Source organism: Haliotis asinina, chromosome 16 (assembly GCF_037392515.1).
Source record: "Haliotis asinina isolate JCU_RB_2024 chromosome 16, JCU_Hal_asi_v2, whole genome shotgun sequence".
Lineage (NCBI taxonomy): Eukaryota > Metazoa > Mollusca > Gastropoda > Lepetellida > Haliotidae > Haliotis > Haliotis asinina.
This window is the reverse complement of record NC_090295.1, coordinates 8,141,077-8,164,454: the sequence shown is the minus strand read 5'-3', so window position 1 is coordinate 8,164,454 and position 23,378 is coordinate 8,141,077. Positions and strand designations below refer to the sequence as shown.

Below are 23,378 nucleotides of genomic sequence, written 5' to 3'. Positions count from 1 at the left end.
ACAATGACAAGGCACTTTCTAACTGTAAGTTCCGATAGCACCAAGTAGGGCACGCCATTGCCTGACCCCTTGACTGAAACTAGTGCTCACGAATATTGCATATGCTCACACAGACCATAAACAACATGGCATGGCAAGGGGTGCTGAGGACTTGCGTTACCAAGAAAGCATGCATCAGACATGTGTCGTCGGATTCGATACGAAATGGATTGGCAGGCATGATGGGACGAACGCCATTAATCCGCCTGAATAAACTAAGCGACGAGACAGGCTGTGAGATTCTTGTCAAAGCTGAATTTTGTAACGGAGGTGGTTCAGTAAAAGACAGGGCTGCCTTCTTCCTGATCAAGGATGCCGAAGAAAGAGGGTTGCTGCGACCGGGGGGTACAGTGGTTGAAGGAACGGCTGGAAATACTGGGATCGGTCTGGCCCACATGTGTCTTGCCCTTGGATATAAGTGTGTCATCTACATGCCGAATAACCAATCGCAGGAGAAAATAGAAATATTGAAAACTCTAGGTGCCGAAGTCAGGTCCGTCCCAGTCGTAGCCTGGACCGACCCGGACAATTATAACCACCAAGCAAGAAGGTTTGCAGAGAGTATAGATAACGCTGTTTGGACGAATCAGTTTGATAACACAGCCAACAAAAGGGCTCACATAGAAACAACAGGCCCTGAGATCTGGCAAGAGACAAATGGTCGAGTCGATGCAGTTGTTTTTGGAACGGGAACGGGAGGAACATTGGCAGGGGTGTCCACCTTCCTGAAAGACAAGAATCACAAGATACAGTCCTATCTTGCAGATCCCCAAGGCAGCGTCCTTTACAACTATATCAAGCATGGCAAACTGGAGAGGACCCAAGGAAGTTCCATTACAGAAGGTATAGGTCAAGGTCGTGTTACAAAGAATCTGGAGGGTGCCCCGATTGATGATGCTTTTGTAATACTGGACACTGATGCTGTTGCTATGACATTCAGATTACTTCACGAGGAAGGGTTCTTTGTTGGGGCTTCAACAGGGCTCAATGTTGTTGGGGCAGTCAAGGCAGCTGAACTCATGGGCCCAGGGCACACCATTGTGACCTGCCTGTGTGATACAGGACATAAATACTACAACAAACTCTTTAGCCGGAAAGTTTTGGAAGAAAAGGGTCTGTTAGATTGCATCCCAGAACAGTACAGGACCTCTCTGCATTAAAAATAATTGTATTTTTAATATGTTTAAAATGTATGAAGAAGAGAGAAACTGATTATCTAATAACAACAGTATTACTGACAAATGGCTGGTTACAACATGTTGATACATACTTAACGACTTCACCAAATATTTCAATTCAGTTCAATGCTTTATTGTATGAAAATACAAGTAGTAGAACCCCATAAAATAATTTGCACGGTTCTTTCAGATGTAAGTCAATGTGTTACCTCCAAGACTATTTGTCTTTTTGATATATTGAAATATGCTTTAGTATATTTAAGCAGTCATATTCTCATTGTTATTATACAGATTCATATTTTACAGTATAATTAAAAAAGGGTTTTCAGCAAGATTTTTTAATCAATTTTATTTGAGTAATTTATATGGATTCATTTCCTGGAGGCAATTGCGACATTGAACAGTGTTCGTTGTATCCATTCCACTGGGTCTACCAGCGACTTTGGGTTTACGTTCATGACTGATTCCAATGGTATGAGTTTAAAGTACCGAACTGCTGTTGAGCATTTATGACAGGACTTTCTGGCATGAAGTTGTGTGGCAGCACAGGTGAGAAATATACCTGGCTGCTCTGAATGTGAATGATGCTTGTTGCATTGAATGTGAATAATGCTAGTTGCATTGCTGGATGTGATTGAGTGGGTGAGTTGAGTTTTATGCCACACTCAGCAATATTGGAGGTATATGGCAGCAGTGTGTAAAGAATCAATCCAGTGATCAAGAACATGAGCATTGATCTGCACAATTGGGAACCGATGACATGTGTCAACCAAGTCAGCGAGTCTGAACAACTGATCCCGTTATTCACCTCTTACATCTTCTTTCATGGCAAGCATAGGTTGCTGAAGGCCTATTCTACCCCGGACATGAATAGTGCTGGTTAAACTGTGGCACTAAATGTGAATATAGCTGGTTGCATTGAATGTGAATAATGTGTGGTTGCACTGGACATTAATAAAGCTGGTTTCACTGAATGCGAATAATGTTCCTTTGAATGTAAATATTATTGGTTGCACAGAATGTGAATAATGCTGGTTGCACTGAACATGAATAATCCTGGTTGCACTTAATGTGAAGAATGTTGGTTGCACTGAATGTGAAGAATGTTGCTTGCATACCATCCTGAAATTATGTTTTGCTGCACTGTATGACATGCTGTCATGAAATAGTTGTTGCACTGATATGTAATCATGGTGGTTACAATGATATGTGATGCTGAACACGCTGTCATGACTTTGTAACTGGCTGCACTGGTGTAAGTGTCAGGCCTGCACCTGTGTCAAACAATGGTGGTTGCACTGGATTTTAATCAAATCTGGATGCATGCAGATATAATAGTGCACTAAAAACTGCATGAATAATATTATGGTTGCACTCATACACTCAAATACACAGAAGGACATAACGCAGATTATTGTATAGAGTTTATTCTAACTGTAACAACAACTTCTGCACCAAAGTGCACTCATGGTAATGTCTCTAGCTGACGTTCTCGCATTCCGTTTGTAACCATGGTAACAGCAAAAACCATTTCCAACATATTGCTTAACATGTTCAAACAACATTTCATATTCATAGCAAGTATGCTAATAACAAATGTAGACATATACAACACAATGAAAGTATTTTCAAAATACAGATCATAACTCCTTTTTATTCTCTTTGATAGCTTTTAAATGTTTTGAGGGAAAAGGACGATCATCTTTCGACATGGCTGTGGTGTTGTGGATTTATGAGTCACTCTAAAAGTGAAAACTTTGTGAATATAGTGCCATGATCCATAGCTTACCTGATGACTTAGTGAGTGAGTTTAGTTTACAGCTGCACTCAGCAATATTCCAGCTATATGGCAATGGTCTGTAAATAATCGCCCCTGGATCTGACAATTCAGTGACCAACAACATGAACATCAATCTGCGTAATTGGGAACCTATGACATGTGTTAACCATGTCAGAGAGCCTAACTGCCTGATCCCGTTAGTTGCCTCTTACAAAAATGCTCAGTTGCTTTTTGTGTCAAGCATGGGTTGCTGAGGACTTGTTCTACTCCGGATCTTCATGGGTTGTATTTAGTCAACAGATGAAGTGAACATACTTTGTAAGTTTCGTCAACTTGGCAGTTTCTGGTGATAAATAGTTTGCTGCATTCGGTAAGAACTTGACAGCATGTTATCAGCAAAGACAATATATAAATACTATGAAAAATGTTACTACACTGTGTTGAAACCCAACACCTTTGAAGCTAACACCATCATTACATTTTTAGAAATTGTCATGGCAATAAAAGGAGCTTTCAAAGTGGCTGCCCATTGTACTGAAATTACTTAAGAATTGGAATTAAGTTATTTTCTTACAACTGTACACAACCGAAAAACTATATCAAAGGTGAGCAGCTGAAAAGAGCCAAGATATATGTTGACTAAACTATTAATTAGTGTTGGGAATCGGAAACCAAATCACTATTGATTACCAGAAGACTTGTGATGAATAATTATTGATTACAATCAAAATGTATGTGCATTTTTAATTTAACCACCAATTTTAAGCGTTTTTCCTTATTTATTTTTTCTAATTATGCAATTTTTCAGATAAAACTGATTTTCATACTTATCCTGATGCTTTTTATGCATCTTCTTCTGCGTGAATGATAGTGGATCACTTAAATATCTTGTAGTTTTTGTAGTCCTCTTGAAGTAAACTTTGTGTAAAGTTCACTCACTCAATTGCTTCCCTTGCATACTTTCACACCAAAACAGTCACAGGACTAACCATGTTTGTCATTCTTTCCTGAATATGTCCGATTTGTGGATTTGCTGGGATCCACTCACATGTTGTGAGTGAACTTCCAGTGTTCCACTACCATTCTCATAGCAGGAGACAAGCACAATAAGCATGAGTAAGGAAAAAGAGTGAGCGAGTTTAGTTTTCGCTGTACTCAGCCATACTCCAGCTATAAGGCGGTGGTCTGTAAATAATCAAGTCTGGACCAGACAATCCAGTGATCAACAACATCAGTATTGATCTGCGCAACTGGGAACCGATGATATATGCCAACCAAGTCAGCGAGCCTGACCACCCAGTCCCGTTAGTCGCCTCTTACGACAAACATAGTCACCTTTTATGGCAAGCATGGGTTGCTGAAGACCTATTCTAGCCCGGAAGTAAAGGAAAAGAAATATGGTTTTTTTAGAACTAATACTGTCATGCAATGAAACGCACGCATGCAAGAAAGACACTGGAATTATACAACAGAAGAGGTTAATATTATACAGTACAGATAGTTTTAAGCAGTTGAGTGGATGTAAGTTCATAAATAGTCATCAAATTTAATGGTTAGTTTACTTCATTCAAGTGTGTTATTGTAAGAAAATTCTGATTTATCAAAAATGTATTTTAAACTATCGATAATTATTTCCAATCCTTTCTATTTTTGATGACTGAAATACCATTACTAAATGTAAACAAATTTCACTACATTTAAAAACATAAGCTGGCTAGAGAAGCCATACAACTAAATTGAAACTCAAATGTAAACCTCTTGAATGAAATCAGGAGAATTTGTTAGAAGAAGCACGCGTAGTTTCAGTTTCCCTGGGTCAGTGACTTGTGAGATGAGAAATAGCGATTAACTGACATTCTAACCTCAAGAAGACTGGTATAAACAAGCATTTTTCAGTTCAGTTAGTTGTGTGGATTTGTGAGAACGTGAAAAAGATACCAGACAAACAGGCCATGACACAAACAGAACAGTACAGCAACAAACAGTAGTTTCACCCATGTCACAAGAATGTTTACACCTGTCTGTCTTTTCCAGACACAATTGTACTTAAAAATCCAAAGGCTAGGGACCATTCTTAATCCATGACAAGAGAGGTGATAATGACATTTGTGGAGAAACAAGTACAATGTGAAGATGCATCCCAAAATTAATATCTAGCCTCATGTAAAAATGTGGAGTTTTGATTGGTCCATGTGACTGACAAAATACCATGTACATCATCACGATCCGCCAGTGGGAATATACGACTTTTATACTCCCGCTGTGAAAGTCATATCACCCCGCTACGCCTCGGTGACGACGCGAAGAGAGAAAAGCGTGCATCGACAAGCCTACTAAACGTGCAGTTCATCGAGGTCAAACGATCAGTTGGTGTCAACATGGCAGCAACTCGTTTGATGATGAGTGTTGTTTTGTTTTGATTAGTGAAAACATTCAGCTGGATAAATGCGTTATCTGATAAAACCCTGTATTTCCCTCGGCACGATGTGAAACTTTATAATATGATATGTGACAAGCTCCATGCCCCCACCCTTTGCATGTCATGTACAAAACTGCGATGCAACTACAATACATCCACAAAAATGCTGACATCCCTACCCCTCAGAACAAAACTCTCTTCACCCCCACCCCACCCACAAAATAAAAATATGTGTATATAAATATATTGATAATAAACAATACTATCTATTGAGAATAAGAAAAATATTTTAAAAAATCATAATCACCCCTTGCCATAAATTATGAACAGTCCCCCAGCATGTGAGAAAACACAAATTTCTAACCATACACAGCATTTACAATGCATCATGATGCATCTTGCATTATAGTCTCAGTGTTGTAATATGTACAACAGGACTGCATCATGTTACACTGCTTACCTGTACAGGTTACCATGATTACAATGCTGCCATGAAAGACAATAAAGATTATTTGATTCTGCATAGAATTCATTGAAGTAATATTCGACTATTTTGACATAATTTTTTTTTTGAAGCAGTAATACTAAAGACTTCACTGCAAGTCATTAAAAAACTGTACAATGCATATTTCATCACATATCATCACATACCATAAAACAGCAATTGTATCTCACAAAGAACCCTCTATTTGTCCTTGTGAATGTTCACACTGCCAAGTCAAAATATTAAAGGGGAACTACATCTCATTCTTTGTCTTGCCCTGATTTGCAGTGCAGAGCTGTATTGCTGATGTACTGCAGAAACCAATGAGCAGACTCACTCTAATCATACAAATCATGACTTCCACACCACCCGGGACTGACTCAGCTGACTTGCTCTGTTTCATGTTGACAAGCTGTGCATTCAGACAACTTTGACATATCTGGCATGTCCGACTTCGGACTTTGGTTTGTCATACATAAACCATTTTGTGTATAGCTTTAGTTACGCTCCAGCACCTTCAGCTAGGTTTACCAATCTGACGTCTGCTTGTGTCAATCAGCATCCAGCTTTGCTGTCAGCTTTAGAGTCATATATCACTGAAATCTCGTCAAGCATAGTTTGGCCATAAAACATATTGAAGATTGTGCCTGATTCACCAAGACGTTGACATTTGCAAAAGCATGGAACCATTTCACCTACACCTCACATGACTGTATTTCATCTTTGCTTTTAAACACACAGCCATTTCAGAACCCTCTGAAGGTTTGGAGCTCTGCAACTGGAACTGTAAACATATACATGTATGTCTCAGTACGAATAGCCTCTTTTCCTTGGGTTTCAAACAAGATGCCCCGCATGTCTGCCTCTGGTGTATCCCTGCTTGTGTTCTGTGACCCCTATGTCCTGCCACTTGCATTTTGTAGCAGCAGTCTTTTGGATTCCTGGGTCCTGGTCTTTGTTGTCACTGGTATTGTATCTACATAGTGGCCTGGACCATGGTAACACCTGCCATATCTTCCATATTAGATGCTTCTGAGGTTGCTGGTGGTGGTTTGTGTAGTGTGACATCTACCAATTCCTGGGACAAGGAATCCACAGAACCTCTTCCTAAGGCATCAGTGTCTTTTGACAGTGTCGACAAATCTGCTAAAGTGCTTGCCGCAATGTGAATTTTCTCTGCCTCATCAACCAAAGCATCACCTTCTTGACTGATATTCTTTTCAACTGATGATATAATAGCTGAAATATCACTGGCAGTGACAGACTGGCCATTGTTATGTACAATATAAGTTGTTGACTCATCTACAGAACCTGAGGTAGCAAAATCTGAATTATCAGTCACCTCTTCCACCTGGACTCCCACAAGACTCATACCTCCTGTGGCGCCATCTACATGAGTCAGAGAATGAGTCTCTGCCAGTTCAAGGGTCTGGAAGGTCATATTACAAACACCACACATGTAGGTGTACGGCTCTTCTGTTTCCTTCTCAGACGAGTCCTGTTTCGATCCAATCGGCTGACACTTATGACGTCGGAGTGAGGTTGCAACTGTAAATACCTTCCCACAAGCATTGCACGTGTGCTTGCTGATGCCAGTATGCATTGTCATATGAGCGTTAAGGTTGGCCTTGACCTTGAAACCACGACTACAATAGGGACACTTGAATGGACACTCTTTCTCATGGGTCAGTTTGTGTCTGTGGAGACCAATGCGATGGGCAAATGTTGATGGGCACACATTACACTTGTATGGTTTGGCTCCAGAATGGGTGTTCATGTGATCATTCCAAGACTGACGGTTGTGGTACTGACGCAGGCATATAACACAGCGATACGGCAGCTGACGGTCCTCTTGGCGCTTGTGGGTCTCCAGGTGAAACTTCAGTTTGTGGGCCTCAAAGAACTTCCATCCACAAATATCACATACATGCTTCTTGATTCCAGTGTGACGTTTTAGATGTGTTGTCAAGTATCGTTTCTCAGAGAACTTCTTACCACAAACGTTGCAGGAGTGATTTACAGAAGGCTCCGTCTTGGGCAAAAGGCTGATCAGACTGTGAGCCCGACGTTGATGCCGATGAAGTTCCAAATGACATCGGAACCTTTGTGAACATGTTTTGCATTCCACAAATGATCTAGTCTCTTCTGTAGGTTCATCAATATCATGTTCGTGAACTCGGTGGGAAGCAAGATCATCTTCTGTGGCAAAGGTCTCAGGACAGTATTCACAAACAAAGTCTCCACGTTTGGTGACCATTATCATGTAGCTGTTCCTGTCCTTGCCCTTCCAGATCACAGTGTCACCTTTCTGAACATGATCGTCAAGGGTCTTCTCCACCTTGATCACTTTCTCTGTATCGGCCCCACTGCTATCTCTGTCCTCATGAACATCAACATCGTCACATTCATAATCAGATAAGTCATCTTGCAAATCAGTTTGAGTTTCTTCTTCATTTCTTTCCAGACTTGCTTTAATTTTCTTCTTAATCAAATTCTTTATATCTGAATTGTTTAGCATTTCATTGCCCTCCAAAGCAACCCTTTTTGTTCCGTCTGCTTTTGCTGCCTTGTCATTTGCAAGATCTGTTGAACATGACATCTGCTTCTCCATCACCATTTTCTCAGGCACTATCTCTGATGATTGCTTCTCTCCAACATTAGCTAGAGGAAATCCATCCATGAGAGGGTAAGAATATGATTTTCCAGACAACAAGCTAACTTGCTTTTTGGAACAGAGATCTGGAATGTTTGTTTTAGCACTGGAATTGTTTTCATCTGAAGTGGAATGTGTCGGGGAAAATTTGTTGAGTGGAGAGACTGACATGTTTTCGGATTCTGTTGGTATCTCAGGTGTCTTGATGTCAACCATAACTGTCAGAGGTTTGGAAGACTTGGTAGGGGAGACAGAATCGTCACCCACGGGACGCTTGAACTCAATAACTTTCTTTACTCCAGCTTTTGTTATCCACTGAATTTCTGTAGAAGAGAAAACAATAAGTTCAAATTGTGTTATGTACACAAACGTAAAAATGTGAATACTCTGTTGTCTTTGGTCATGAAGTGTACATCCAAATATTTTTATCTCACAGTTTACATGCTGATTTGTAGATATTTCTTTGTGTCCAAAAGAAGTAAGAGCATTGTGTTTTTGCAAAAACAAAAGCTTCTGAATGACTTCTTTTGTTGGCATTAAATAATGAGGACTATTGTTATATATATACCACAGTATAGGTAATGTTTCGACATAGATTCTAAGGTCATTGTTAGCATCTATGTTGAAACATCACTTATACAGACTAAAGAAGTTGTAGGTCCACAAGAATTTTCCCCATTCTTCTGCCTTTGAATAATTTGGGACAGGAAAAGAAACGGTTGACTGCATGAACAAATATCACAAATACCAGTATGCTTGCTAATTCAACACAACAAAGAGTGAGTTGGAAGAAGATTCCACTGCAAGTGAGTGAGTGAGTGAGTGAGTGAGTGAGTGAGTGAGTGAGTGAGTGAGTGAGTGTTTTATGCAGCTTTTAGCAATATTTCATATTCTTTTGGCTGGGGACAAAAGAAATGGGCTTCTTACACTGTACCCATGTGGAGAATAGGACCTGGGTCTTTGAGATGACTAGCAGACATTTTAACCACTAGGCTATCTCAATGACCCTATGTGAACCACATGTGGTTAGAGAGTCCACTTCAATTATTCACATCTAGCTATGATAACACGATCAAATTTTAATTTCAAATTGTACTGTTTAGAATGAAAATCCCTTGCAAAAGCACATGGCCAACTTCCACATATATAACATTAGTAGTGTATGTTTGTTATGCAGTTAGAGGTTTTCATACACATATACAGAATCCCAAGAGAGGTCACTTGTGAAAGCCTGGGGTAGAATAGGCCTTCAGCAACCCATGCTTGCCATAAAAGGTGACTATGTTTGTTGTAAGAGGCAACTAACAGGATCGGGTGATCAGGCTCGCTGACTTGGTTGACACATGTTATCAGTTCCCAGTTGCGCAGATTGATGCTCATGCTATTGATCACTGGATTGTCTGGTTCAGACTTGATTATTTGCAGATCGCCACCATATAGCTGGAATATTGCTGAGTGTGGCGTAAAACTACACTCACTCACTCATTCCCAAGTGAGGTGATGTACTCCTTGAATAATCTCAATCCAAATGGCCCGCATGTCATCACAATAAAAATGACATCACTGTCATAGGATATATTCCCAAAGACCAGCGTAGAGTATGGAAATATTTCATCATAAGAGGGGGGCCATGCAGGTTCAAGTTTATGACAGTTCTTTAATGACTGTATAGGGTTTACGTGTTCTGTATGACTTACACAGAAGTTCATCCCATTTTATCTTGTCGTAGAGTCACTTTCTTCAGTAACAAGAATTTAAGTCATGGGTTTAATTATGGGCTTTCCATTTGTTCATGAGAGGGGTCATTTAAGAGATAAACATACTGTGTTGGAAAATCAGAGGTATATAATGTGATTATATACCTCTGAATGACTTTGATTAACCAATCACAATCCAGTATTTACTAAAGTCATGGTAGAACTTCTGAAATCGAGTCTTGGGCTTGAATACCGAAATCCTGGGACATATCCAGGCCCATGACAGCTTACAGTTAACAAATACAAAGTCTGCCCTTGAATTTCCTGGGGCAGTTGAGTAGCCTTGTGCTTAAAGCTTACAGTTAACAAATACAAAGTCTGCCCTTGAATTTCCTGGGGCAGTTGAGTAGCCTTGTGCTTAAAGCTTACAGTTAACAAATACAAAGTCTGCCCTTGAATTTCCTGGGGCAGTTGAGTAGCCTTGTGCTTAAAGCTTACAGTTAACAAATACAAAGTCTGCCCTTGAATTTCCTGGGGCGGTTGAGTAGCCTTGTGCTTAAAGCTTACAGTTAACAAATACAAAGTCTGCCCTTGAATTTCCTGGGGCGGTTGAGTAGCCTTGTGCTTAAAGCTTACAGTTAACAAATACAAAGTCTGCCCTTGAATTTCCTGGGGCGGTTGAGTAGCCTTGTGCTTAAAGCTTACAGTTAACAAATACAAAGTCTGCCCTTGAATTTCCTGGGGCAGTTGAGTAGCCTTGTGCTTAAAGCTTACAGTTAACAAATACAAAGTCTGCCCTTGAATTTCCTGGGGCAGTTGAGTAGCCTTGTGCTTAAAGCTTACAGTTAACAAATACAAAGTCTGCCCTTGAATTTCCTGGGGCAGTTGAGTAGCCTTGTGCTTAAAGCTTACAGTTAACAAATACAAAGTCTGCCCTTGAATTTCCTGGGGCAGTTGAGTAGCCTTGTGCTTAAAGCTTACAGTTAACAAATACAAAGTCTGCCCTTGAATTTCCTGGGGCGGTTGAGTAGCCTTGTGCTTAAAGCTTACAGTTAACAAATACAAAGTCTGCCCTTGAATTTCCTGGGGCGGTTGAGTAGCCTTGTGCTTAAAGCTTACAGTTAACAAATACAAAGTCTGCCCTTGAATTTCCTGGGGCGGTTGAGTAGCCTTGTGCTTAAAGCTTACAGTTAACAAATACAAAGTCTGCCCTTGAATTTCCTGGGGCGGTTGAGTAGCCTTGTGCTTAAAGCTTACAGTTAACAAATAGAAAGTCTGCCCTTGAATTTCCTGGGGCAGTTGAGTAGCCTTGTGCTTAAAGCTTACAGTTAACAAATACAAAGTCTGCCCTTGAATTTCCTGGGGCAGTTGAGTAGCCTTGTGCTTAAAGCTTACAGTTAACAAATACAAAGTCTGCCCTTGAATTTCCTGGGGCAGTTGAGTAGCCTTGTGCTTAAAGCTTACAGTTAACAAATACAAAGTCTGCCCTTGAATTTCCTGGGGCAGTTGAGTAGCCTTGTGCTTAAAGCTTACAGTTAACAAATACAAAGTCTGCCCTTGAATTTCCTGGGGCAGTTGAGTAGCCTTGTGCTTAAAGCTTACAGTTAACAAATACAAAGTCTGCCCTTGAATTTCCTGGGGCAGTTGAGTAGCCTTGTGCTTAAAGCTTTCGGCTGTCATGCTGAAGGCCCAGACTCGATTCCCATATTTGGTCTCCCAAACCGTGATGTTAATGAAATATTGCTAAAAACAGTGTAAAACCATACTTAATTGTACCATTTTCAAAGCCAACATTGATTCTTAGAATCTACTCACGGACAGCTTTTTTACTCTTTAAATCCCTCTGCTGAATATGGTGTTCTATCTGAAATACATAACGGTGCAATTAAGACACTTATCTGCATGTTTCTCTTCTAAAGATTCTGTTAGAGGTCATAATCTGACGTTAATAAATGTGACTGAGTCAGCCACAACCACAAATAAACTGCAAAATATACAAAACAACTTACCACTTCCCATATATATAGTGAGGGAAAAAAAAATAACGGATCACATGAAAGAACCAGTATTCCCTTGTTTTTTTCCCAGGTATTTTTCACAAGCCATGCCATACAAAGCTTGTGAAGAAACCTGGAAAAAAATAAAGTAATACTTGTCCTTTCATGTGATCCCTCATTTTTCCTCAGTATAATTCTCACTTACTTGTGTACAAACATGTCCAATTAAATAACACAACACTAACAACAATCAATGATGATTTTAAACAGTGTGTATTTAGTCACAGTATCTAATCTCATTTTAATTTTAGAAGTTGGGTACAGTACTGAAAAAATTTTATAAAGTTTTTATGAGTGTGATGTTTCACATTTAAAATGAAGATTATTCAATGTTAGAACTAACTCTAGCAATCAACTGGAAGTATCACAAACATCACCACTTTCTTTTAGTCAATGATACAGGAAAGCACTTTTTCTTATTGTCGCATATACGTAATACTATCAAGTCACATTCAACATTTGTCGCATAGTTGAATCTGTACCAAGCCCAAGCACCATACAGCTTGCAATACCAAAGATAGATAACTGGTGCAATCACATATTCATGCAAACAAGTAAAGATTGTGGATAGATGAGATGTTTCAAGTTTAGCTTTTCAGACAGTAAGTATGTGCAGACAGAAACACCTTGAAAAGTCAAACTATTTCTCTAATTCCCAGAGGAGAAAACAAGACTTTAAAACTGACAGCAAGGCCAACCATTACACTTGTCTAATCTGGCACTCTGTCAAAACTGGCATAAAATTTGGGTCCCACCATTTTCACAATGATAGATAGATAGATAGGATATTTATATAGAGCACATATTCACACACTAGTGCATGCTCAAGGCGCTGGTATTTTTCCCTCGATCACTGGATGTCAATCTCAACAGCACATCGTATTTCAATCTCAACTCCCTGGGGACTATACAACTCTTTATATAGAGCACATATTCACACACTAGTGCATGCTCAAGGCGCTGGTATTTTTCCCTCGATCACTGGATGTCAATCTCAACAGCACATCGTATTTCAATCTCAACTCCCTGGGGACTATACAACTCTTGCTGCCACAAGGCGCACCGAGTTTATTGTGGCTCTCTCATCCTAACGAGGTACCCAATTGACAGCTTGGTGGACTGGAACACATAGTCACAGCACTTTGTCCAAGTTGACTGCATGTTGCTGTACCCGCAACTAGGTGTATGCACGTGTTCATGTGGCCACCATCTGGTCATATACCAACGGATTTGTGGGTTCTTTTAAGTGCACTGGGTTGTGTACTGTACACTAGGGGTTGTGACAACACTGAAAAAGTCTGCACACAAAGCTGGCTCCAAGGTTTTAACACCCTGTCAAAGGTGGGCTCTATCCTGAAACCTCAACCTCGCTGGATCACTAGCCTCGCGCCTTAGCCAGCTCGCCCACCATGCCCCCACAATGCTAATATATTTTTGTGTTTACCCCACTGATAACAAAGGGGCACTTCTGGTGTCCCCTGCCGTGATATTGCTGCAATATTGCTAAAGGCAGCTTAAACCTCACTCACTCACTCACTCAATCACAAATACAAAGGGGGTCCACTCTAAATACAGAACACAGGTATCACTAACATTACTGAGGATGGACCAGGCTCGACACACGCCCTGGATGGTTCCGCTAATGGCAATCTTGTCAGCAGTCTGGAAGCAGGCCACACTGGTCATGGTGGGAAGGTCATGGGTAATGAAGTGTCGCATGCCCTGTATTTGTAGCAAGCTGTCCTTTACCAGAGCAGAGACTCCGCCCAAAACCTGTGTAACAGATAACAAATATCTAATTCTAAAGGTAGCACTAGAAAACGATGAAAACAATTAAGGGCTGTTAGGGACCATTCATAATTTATGGATAGGACAGGTGATGATGATTTTTTGTGGAGAAGCATTTAAAATGTGATTGACAAAAATCATTTTGTTCAGGGTTGAACAAATATTTACAAAATTTGTCAAAAAAAACCCCCACAAACTTGAATGGCCTAAATAGTAAACAAAGTTGTAAAAAGACAACTTCAAGTTGTACAGTTTGTACCAGTCTAAGTCTAAATGAAATAAGGTGTAACCAAACCTTTTCTCCAGCTTCTGGTAAAGCAAGCAAGGAAGCAAAATTCACATTGGGAAAACCTGTCGAGAAGGGAGATGACTGCTGTGTGCCAGTTGTTGGGTCTTCATTATCAGGCATGTCACTGCCTAATGGAGCCTGTTGGCATGGTGACAAGAGCCCACTGTCCACCTGAATGCCTGTACTGACCAGATGACAGGACTCTTTTACCAACGATGCTTGAACACCCCTGTCCGCTACCATAAAAACACTCCTGTGGTCAAGAGGTGTGGATGGGGATTTGACTGAAGGTTGCAACGTTTTGATTGAACTGGCATTATAAAGATGATCACCATGACCACCATGACAATTGCTTTCAGTCTCTGGTATTTCTTTATCAAAGTTCTGATCACTGGAACAATGACCCGTGGAATGATTGTTTGAAAGAAAAACAGAAGTTGTATTGTCCATTTCATGTGAAAGATAAGTACCCGAATGATGACTAGGGCAAGCGTCACCATTTCCAGATATGAGTTCAGCAGCATAGCTGAGAACTGTCTCTCCAACTTCACCAGATGGTGACAAGTTTGAGTCAGTTTGGGCTGCCAAAAGTTGGACATTTGTGCTGGTATCATTGTTTCCTGATTCTATATCAGCATCTCTAGCCTGATCATCGTCATCCTTGACCTTATCTGTATCATCACAGTTATTGATTGCTTCTGAAAGCATGTGTTTAACATGAGTGGTTGACAATTCTACTGAATTTTCTGGCTGTCTCTCAAGCTTTGAGAGTTGTGTTCTAGGACTTGCAGGTTTGCTGCGGACTTTTGACTTGAATGTTTCTTGGGCTTCTGCAGCTTTTTGAGTGAGTTTCCTTACACGACCTGAAAACCTTCGACCTTGATCTGAGGTCAAGGTCAGAGGGTATTTATCAGCAGTGTCACCAGACTGGAGGTCAGGTTCACCAGATATATCTGATTTCCTTTGTCTCTTGTTTTTATCTCCATGTTCAGCTACTTCACTTTGTCCACACACAGAACTTGTTTGCTCATCCAACTTCTGTAGTGATTTACTTCTACATTTCTTTTGAAGAGTTAGTTGTGCATAATTTGACTCCTGGTCTTTCCCATTTTCATTATTCTTTTCAATATGTGCCCTTTGATTTGCTTCGGTCTCTTTGTCAGCTGGAGGCTCCTTAGATTTGGTCGACAATTCTTTCTCGATCCCAGAAATTGTCTTTTGATTACTTCCAGCCTCTGTATCACTTGGAGACTTCCTAGAATTGAGCAATAATTCTTTCTGGATACCAGAAGAAGTAGGTAAACCTGATACTGAGTCTGAGTTTTGCACATTCTGGAAGTCCACTGATGAATTGGCAGACTGGGATGATGAAGCTTCGGGGCTAGACATGGACTTTGTTTTCTCATGGACAGAAGATCTGGTTCTTGGGTTGCTGTCAGAGGCTGTTTTTTCATTGTTCTGGGTAGATCGTGTTCTTGAACCAATGCTTGTCTCCAGCTTTTCTGAGCTTGAACTCTTCCTGTAATTAGTGTTACACATCTGGGTTATCAAAACACACAGTTGGGGACATCAAAATCAAGATGATTCAATTCATAATAAACACAAGAACAAAGCTGCATAATGTTAAAGAAGGATGTTCTTCCTTGAGTGTGGTCTGTTTGTACTGCTTGGTCTATTTTGGTGAGTGAGTAAGTGAGTGAGTGAGTGAGCGAGCATAATGTTAAAGAAGGATGTTCTTCCGTGAGTGTGGCCTGTTTGTACTGCTTGGTCTATTTTGGTGAGTGAGTGAGTGAGTGAGTGAGTGCGTGAGTGAGTGAGTGAGCATAATGTTAAAGGAGGATGTTCTTCCTTGAGTGTGGTCTGTTTGTACTCATTGGTCTATTTTGGTGAGTGAGTGAGTGAGTGAGTGAGCATAATGTTAAAGAAGGATGTTCTTCCTTGAGTGTGGCCTGTTTGTACTGCTTGGTCTAATTTGGTGAGTGAGTGAGTGAGTGAGTGAGTGAGTGAGTGAGTGAGTGAAGTTTTACACTGCACTCAGCAATATTCCTGCTATATGTTGGCGGTCTGTAAATGATCGAGTCTGGACCTCACTGTCTAGGGTGAAGAAATTCTGCTGATCTGGACAGGAGCCCAGTCCCTGTGTCCATCATGGCTGAGGGAGTGGGTTCTGACCAATTTGCAGGATGGTTTCGTAATTAGACTGTTGGCAAGAAACGTTGTTCGGTCCGCATCAGTGCGAGTTTAAGTATTTCTCAACTAATTACTACATGGGATAGCAATGTGGGAACTGGGACAGATAGCATCTGCAACAGCTAGCAACTTGAGTGACTCAAACAGCAAGTAGATTAGCAGCTTCATGATAGCTCTGACATCACTTCAATTTATGCAAAAGCATGCAGTGGCCACATATTTGCCCTCCCCTTTCCCGTCCCCTCCATATACCCTCACTTAATGCAAAGAAGCAATCCACAGAAAGATAGGAGTCACACAACATCTCATACTTTATGCAACAATGCCCATACTTCACATATTGGACCCCTGTGGGAACTGAACCCGAACCTTTGGTTGATGAACAACTGCTTAAACACTTACCCACTGTGCCGAGTTCCCTGTTGTTCATCTTGCTTCCAGCGTTTCCTGCCTCTGTCTAGGGGCTTGAGAGGATGTTTACCACCAGTCTCCTGGAAAATCCCCACAGAATAAATCAGCTTATCACAGATAATGTTTGCAGTATTTTTGTAGTTTTCCATATTGGCATTAAAATTGAAACACTGTTGCATTCTTCTGAAATAGTGCAAAAAGGTCAAATGAGACCCGTGCTTGCATTTATATAAGTGTAGGGAAAATAATTTCTAAAGTACATTTTGGATTTGCTTGTGTCATGTGTGAAAAAGGCTGAACTGTTTATCCCATTTTGAACAGCATTCCAGTTATATTATGGCTGTTAGCTTTATATTATATAATGTTCATGTGGCTGAGAAACCCAAAGCAATGCATGGTGTCAGGAAATGGCTAGAATGCAGTTTACGATCTTTAGGATTAGGGTTCCTTAGGATTAGGGTTAGGGTTAGACATCCTTTATGATGTTCACGGTTTATGGTTAGGATGAGATTCCCTTGTTGATCTTGAGGGAGCGCTAATTAATCTGAAAAAAGTGTGCCCATTGAAGTGCTGTACTCCCCAGGAAACTGACAAACATCTCGTTTCACAATTAACATCAAAAGGTATAATGACATACAGTGTTTGTAAAATTTGTGGAGAAGAATTGCAAAGGTGGAGCTAAACCTGTAAACACAATCCTGTGGAAATGGAATTTGAATCCACAGTCTGAGTTTTTCAGCCTGCACAATGTCCGCAAATCTTAGTGAGACACGGGAAAGCGCAACATTTGAATATTCTGTCCATTTTCTGTGCTGAGGTGGGTGCCCAATACATTTTTCTTTTTGCCAGTCCCTTTTCGAGGACTTCACCTACAGAATCAATGATTCTATTTGAAAACGATTATTACTGAACACTTTTGATCGAGCCCAGATTCATCAGATTCGAGTTCGTCGGGGTAGGGGTGTGTAAGTCGTTCTAGATGCTCTTGATAAATGTTTGATTTCATATCTACTGCTGTATAAACAGAACGAAATAGTGTCGTTTTCCCATGCACGACCACGCTGTCATTTTACTTCGCTCGTTGGCATAAGGATGAATGGAGGACGCCATTTTGTCGAGTTTGTCGCGAGCAAAGAGTGATCTTCTGCGTAAAATATACCTGATGCCCTCTTTTCCGTGCCATATCCAACCTCGCAATGATCTGTGATTACTGATGAAGACTATTTGAAACAAGAGCTTGAGTCGTTACACAAGTGAAAATCTGTCGTGTTCATGTTTATATCTTGGAAGAAGAAGGTTGATATGGCTGCTCGCGGCTGACAAACAAACCCAGTCATGTGAACTCATTTCACTTCCGGCTCACGTGCAAAGGCTTAGTGGTAGAGCGGCCGTCATGTTGATATTTTTTTCGCTTTGCTGTTCAGTATAAACAGACACTACGGAAATATATCCATTTCAAAGAATGTTTTTGCAATAGAATTTGTAAATTTATGTGTCGTTGGTAAATCAAGAATAGAATCCCGTCACGACGTAAAATCCGTCACGACGGTGTCTTACCTTGAGCTTTTGTGTCCTTATCAAATGAGTTAGGCAGGTGGTTAAAGTGAATACCCGGGATCGATTCCCCTCTTGGTTACAATGTTTGGTACAGCTGGCGACCAGTAGTGAACGGTAATGTTTCTTTGTTTCAAATTAAGACCGTTTGGTTCAAACTAAATCTGTATTTTTCAAGTCATATGATTTACTGTGAAGAGGTCTCATCAAAGATCGACACTGAACCCTGATGAATCACACACCGAGTCTTGTGATACAAAAATACACCACTGTGCAATGGAAAGTGTGCAGCCATGTTAAGTGATGGGTGAAACAGACATGAGTAAGAAATGGTTGTACCATGGAAACACAGTTATCATAACTGTGTCTGCAGTGTTCTGATAATTGTTTAATTTCAGCTCCGTAGGGTTTGTTCGTTTGTTCTTTAATGTCCCAGGTATGACGACGGTACTGGACCAGACAATCCAGTGATCAAGAACATCTGCGCTGTTGGAAGTCGGTGACATGTTGCATAAGTCAGCGAGGCTGACATCGAAAACCTGAATTCAATGTCCCTACGTAGGTTCAATGTCGGGAGCCATTTCGCGTCTTCTCCGCCTTGATACTGCTGGATAATTGCATAAAGCGGCGTAAAACCATGTTCACTCACTCACCCATTTGTGTAACAATGAGAACTGCACGGAATTATCAGTATATCGCAATACGCTTTTCAAACGATACGTATTGCATCATCATCATCATCATCATCATCATCGTCATTTATTCGTTCGCTCGTCACGCCGAAGACCCGGGTTCGATTCCCAACATGGGTACAAGGTGTGAAGCCCATTTTCTGGTGTCCCCCACCATGATATCGCTGGAATATTGCTAAAAGCGGCGTAAAATCAAACTCGCTCACCCACTCACTCATCTTTTATTTCGTAAAGATGACCATGAGTTCAACAGTGTAACAATTAGATTTAAAACAATTTATTTAAAACAATTAGACCAAAACATGCATATATATAGATATGATCATGTGTTCATGGATTTTTGTTTGGTTTCGATCGAGGTACAAGCACTGTTTTAAGAAAGATACACAGTCTTGAGGGACTAATCTTTTCACGTGTTTTCGTCAATTTGATAAACATTTGAACACGGGGGTACTTACGATAGCATTCAGGTAAATATCTAGCACGATACTCAATATAATGTATTTATGTAACATGGAATTCATTTTCTTGATCAGTTACACAGGAACCACGAAAAGGAGTTTCATAGTTTTTGAAAATTATATTTATACGAATCAACATTAAAATAAGAACATTTCGACGAAGTTCTGTCAAAACTTCTTCGTACATATTTTGAACTACTAGTTACAAGATATATTTCAAGAAAATACGTTAAGGATTTGAAAAAATACATTATTTATTTTAAAAAATGTCTTTGCAAAGCTGTTAAAAATTCTCAGGAAAATATTTTTTGTAACACCATCGTGTGCTATTCATACATAGCCGAAACGGTAACGAAATGACAATGTTCTCAATTTTGATGCATAGTTCATACCCCCATGTATTAACCATCTAGTCTTCTTAACATTTAATGTCAAGAACATACGTGAACACATATACAGTTTTCGTGATTAGCTTTATGGTTTAGATTAATATCAACATAGGCTTTCATTCACATCATCATGTTTTCCTTCGTTATTCAATGACAGGATGGCATACGTTAATATTATAATTGTACATACAAGTAAACAGAAACTCTGATTATGCAACATAATTAATTTAATTACTGTTAAACACTTAATTCCCTAATATATCCTATACATGGACATGAACAGCAATATGTTGCACACAATGTAATTGCCAATACACAGCTCTAGTGACAGTTGCATCAGTCTAACATCTGTCGGTATGTGATTCTTTTGGGCGGGTGGATGACAACTGACCCTGCTACGACGTGTGAAGCTCATTTCTGGCGTTCCCTCCTCCCAAAGGCGTGATTAAATAAGGTTAGTGCTAAATGCGTCGTAAAATGTATATACCTACCCACAATTTATGCTTATTCACCACCGTGCATGTTTCACAAATGTTTGTTAAGTGGATCAGTGTGTATAGTAATTTTAAGTCCATGGTCGTGTTGATGTTTAAATATTATTGACATCGTAAACAGCGTTCAACCAACTAGTTTCGTAAGACATTTGCCAGTAATAATAAAGATCTCTGTCATCTTAACGATTCACATAGACTGACTTTGGTCATTAATCATGTAAGCAAGTATTATTGATTCTATAATCACCATTGGCAAATAAAGTATTTACTCTTCGTGGTTTCGCGCACTTAGGTTTATTGGATGGGATGTTGCCAGACTGACGAGATGGATAGTGTACAGTAGTCCATTATGGAGGCCCAGTTGTGCCATTCAGTAATTGAATTTACGATGTTGCCAGACTGACGAGATGGGCAAATAAATAAATAAATAAATAAATAAATAAATAAATAAATAAATAAATAAATAAATAAATAAATAAATAAATAAATAAATAAATAAAATAGTGTAAACAGTGTTGTTTGTTGTTAATTGAACTTCCTTAATTGTCATTTGGAGATGTTAACGAATCAAACTGATTTTGTATTAGATCAATCAACCTAGTTGTTATGGGTGAAGAAGACTGCAATACAAGACCTGTCGAGTCTGCCCGGTCAATATAGCTGAGGATGCGATATGGCAACCCATTACTGCCACCCAGGAGGATTTTAGTAATGTTATGATGATATTAGATTCCAGTGATCTATAATGTAATGGATCATAATATAAATAATTCAAAATCTTTCTAATCTTTTTTCGCCCGGCCAATTAGACTTTTTGTCACGGCCCATGTTTTAATTTCACCTCAGCCCTTTGACTTTTTCCATCGGACCCTTTGATTTGGCACTTCCCGGCCCTTTTGTCCTTCGGCTTATTTGACTAGTTTCCAGAGTGTACACTAGTGTGGTATGGAGGCCCTGTTGTGCCATCCTGTAATTTGTCTTAACAATGTTACTAGATTGTCCACATGGATATTGTAGTAGGGAGGGCCAGTGGCTCCATCCTGTAATTGGATTTACGATGTTGCCAGACTGCCCAGATTGATAGTGTCCAGAACTGACTTGGTTGACTCACGTTTTCGTATCCTATTTGCGTAGATCCATGCTCTTGACATCGAACACTTGTCTGATCCACTCTCGATTACAGTTAAACCCCGTTGTGTCGAACTCGTCGTTACCGAGGTAAAAGTTCAACATATCTAAGTGTTCGACACATAACCTAGCATAGAAAAAAATATAAATATAAGGGAATCGGAAGGGACCGAGAGATGAGTTCGACACAACTGAGAATTCTTCTCAACCGAGTTCGAGACATTGGCTTGGGTTTTATTTACACGCTGCCGCCATACAGCAGCGTTAAACAACGAACAAACAAACACACGACTGTAAACTACAGGTTGTGAAGTACAAAACGGATCGAGCTGGCATCTGGCGTCAATGAATTATTTACCTTCGACTTTTAGTTATGCAATCGCACACAGCTGACCAGTATCGATATCTGAAACCTGCTCACTCTGCACTGCTAACGTCCTGCTTTTATTGTATTTGTTTTCTGTAAACACGTTTTTTCCACCATAATGTACCCCTTGGCCTTGACCATGACAGGCCATCTGTTTACAAAGGTAAAATCACATTCCTGCCTTTAGGATAACAGGTGCGCGGATTCACAATATTAATCCCATTTCCATGCCAAGGTTAACAGTACGCGCTGGTCCACAGAAGTAAAAGTTCGATGGTTCTCACAGTATTAATCCCTTTACAATACAAGGTCAACCAATAATATGGCATCCTCGACGGTCCACGATATTATAAAACATCTCTTTATGCCGACAGGTTAGTACATGCCTTTGTCCAAAACCGCTTTTCATGAGATGGAAAGGTGCCTTAGTCCACTGTTATACAATCTCTCGTTCCATGTCTAAAATTACGATACGATAGTCGATTATAGTACAACGTCTTTTCCAGGTTTTCCAACCCACATCAGTAAACTCCCAGCCGATTTACAAATACATTGCCATGTAACACTAATCCCATTGACAGATGCGATGGTCCACAAGAAGAACACTGCTTCTATGCCTACAAGTTGTCAGATCCTTTTCATGTCTATAGCTACATGTTGACAGACGAAGTGCTCCAGGACAGAAACACCTTTCTCCATGTCTACAATTTAACAGATACGATGGTCCCCAATAAGAATATTTTCCATGCCTACAATGGACAGGTGCCCTTTTCCATGCCTATAATTGGACACAAGGGATGGTCAAGAGGAACACCCTACCCGTGCCTACAAATTGACAGAGTAGCAAGGCAGCTGATGTGATGGTCAATAATCAGCCCGTATGGGATATACACCAATGAAAGGCGACAGATGCGCTGATCGATATTCAATCCTTTGCCAATACCGACAGGTGATCAGTTTCGCTGGTCAATACGAAAAAAGTATATAAATTTGCTGGTCAACTGAAAGCCAACATATATTTACCAGATCACTGGACACCTCTCTACATGCACAAGTCGTTGCCTGATGGACTGGACAACACGGACAAACACTGGTGGTGTGGAGTTACCGGTCACAATTAGCGCACCAGAGACGTGTTTAATAAAAAGCTGCGTCACATTTAGCAGTTACCTTAAACTGGAAACCCAACAAAATGAAATATTGAAAAGAATCATATTCAGGAAAGATACACAGCTGTCCATATATTCCATAAAAGTGTATATTTTGACGTTGTTGGGTAGTATCCTTCACCATATATGGGTCTTTGGG

The 23,378-nt window shown here is 40.1% G+C and overlaps 2 protein-coding genes across 2 annotated transcripts; one reads left to right on the top strand and one right to left on the bottom strand.

Moving 5' to 3' along the window:
- Positions 1–100: 100 nt before the first annotated feature.
- On the top strand, positions 101–2,191 carry LOC137267922 (uncharacterized). The gene has a single exon (XM_067802373.1). It carries the CDS (start codon positions 102–104, stop codon positions 1,197–1,199), a length of 1,098 nt encoding a protein of 365 aa, XP_067658474.1. The 5' UTR covers position 101; the 3' UTR covers positions 1,200–2,191.
- A 3,787-nt stretch (positions 2,192–5,978) lies between these two features.
- On the bottom strand, positions 5,979–18,330 carry LOC137267941 (uncharacterized). The gene is made up of 6 exons (XM_067802393.1): positions 18,145–18,330; positions 16,977–17,065; positions 14,391–15,903; positions 13,901–14,080; positions 12,066–12,114; positions 5,979–8,876 (listed from the first exon to the last, which is right to left on the bottom strand). Exons 1-6 carry the CDS (start codon positions 18,166–18,168, stop codon positions 6,877–6,879), a joined length of 3,855 nt encoding a protein of 1,284 aa, XP_067658494.1. The 5' UTR covers positions 18,169–18,330; the 3' UTR covers positions 5,979–6,876.
- Positions 18,331–23,378: the final 5,048 nt, after the last annotated feature.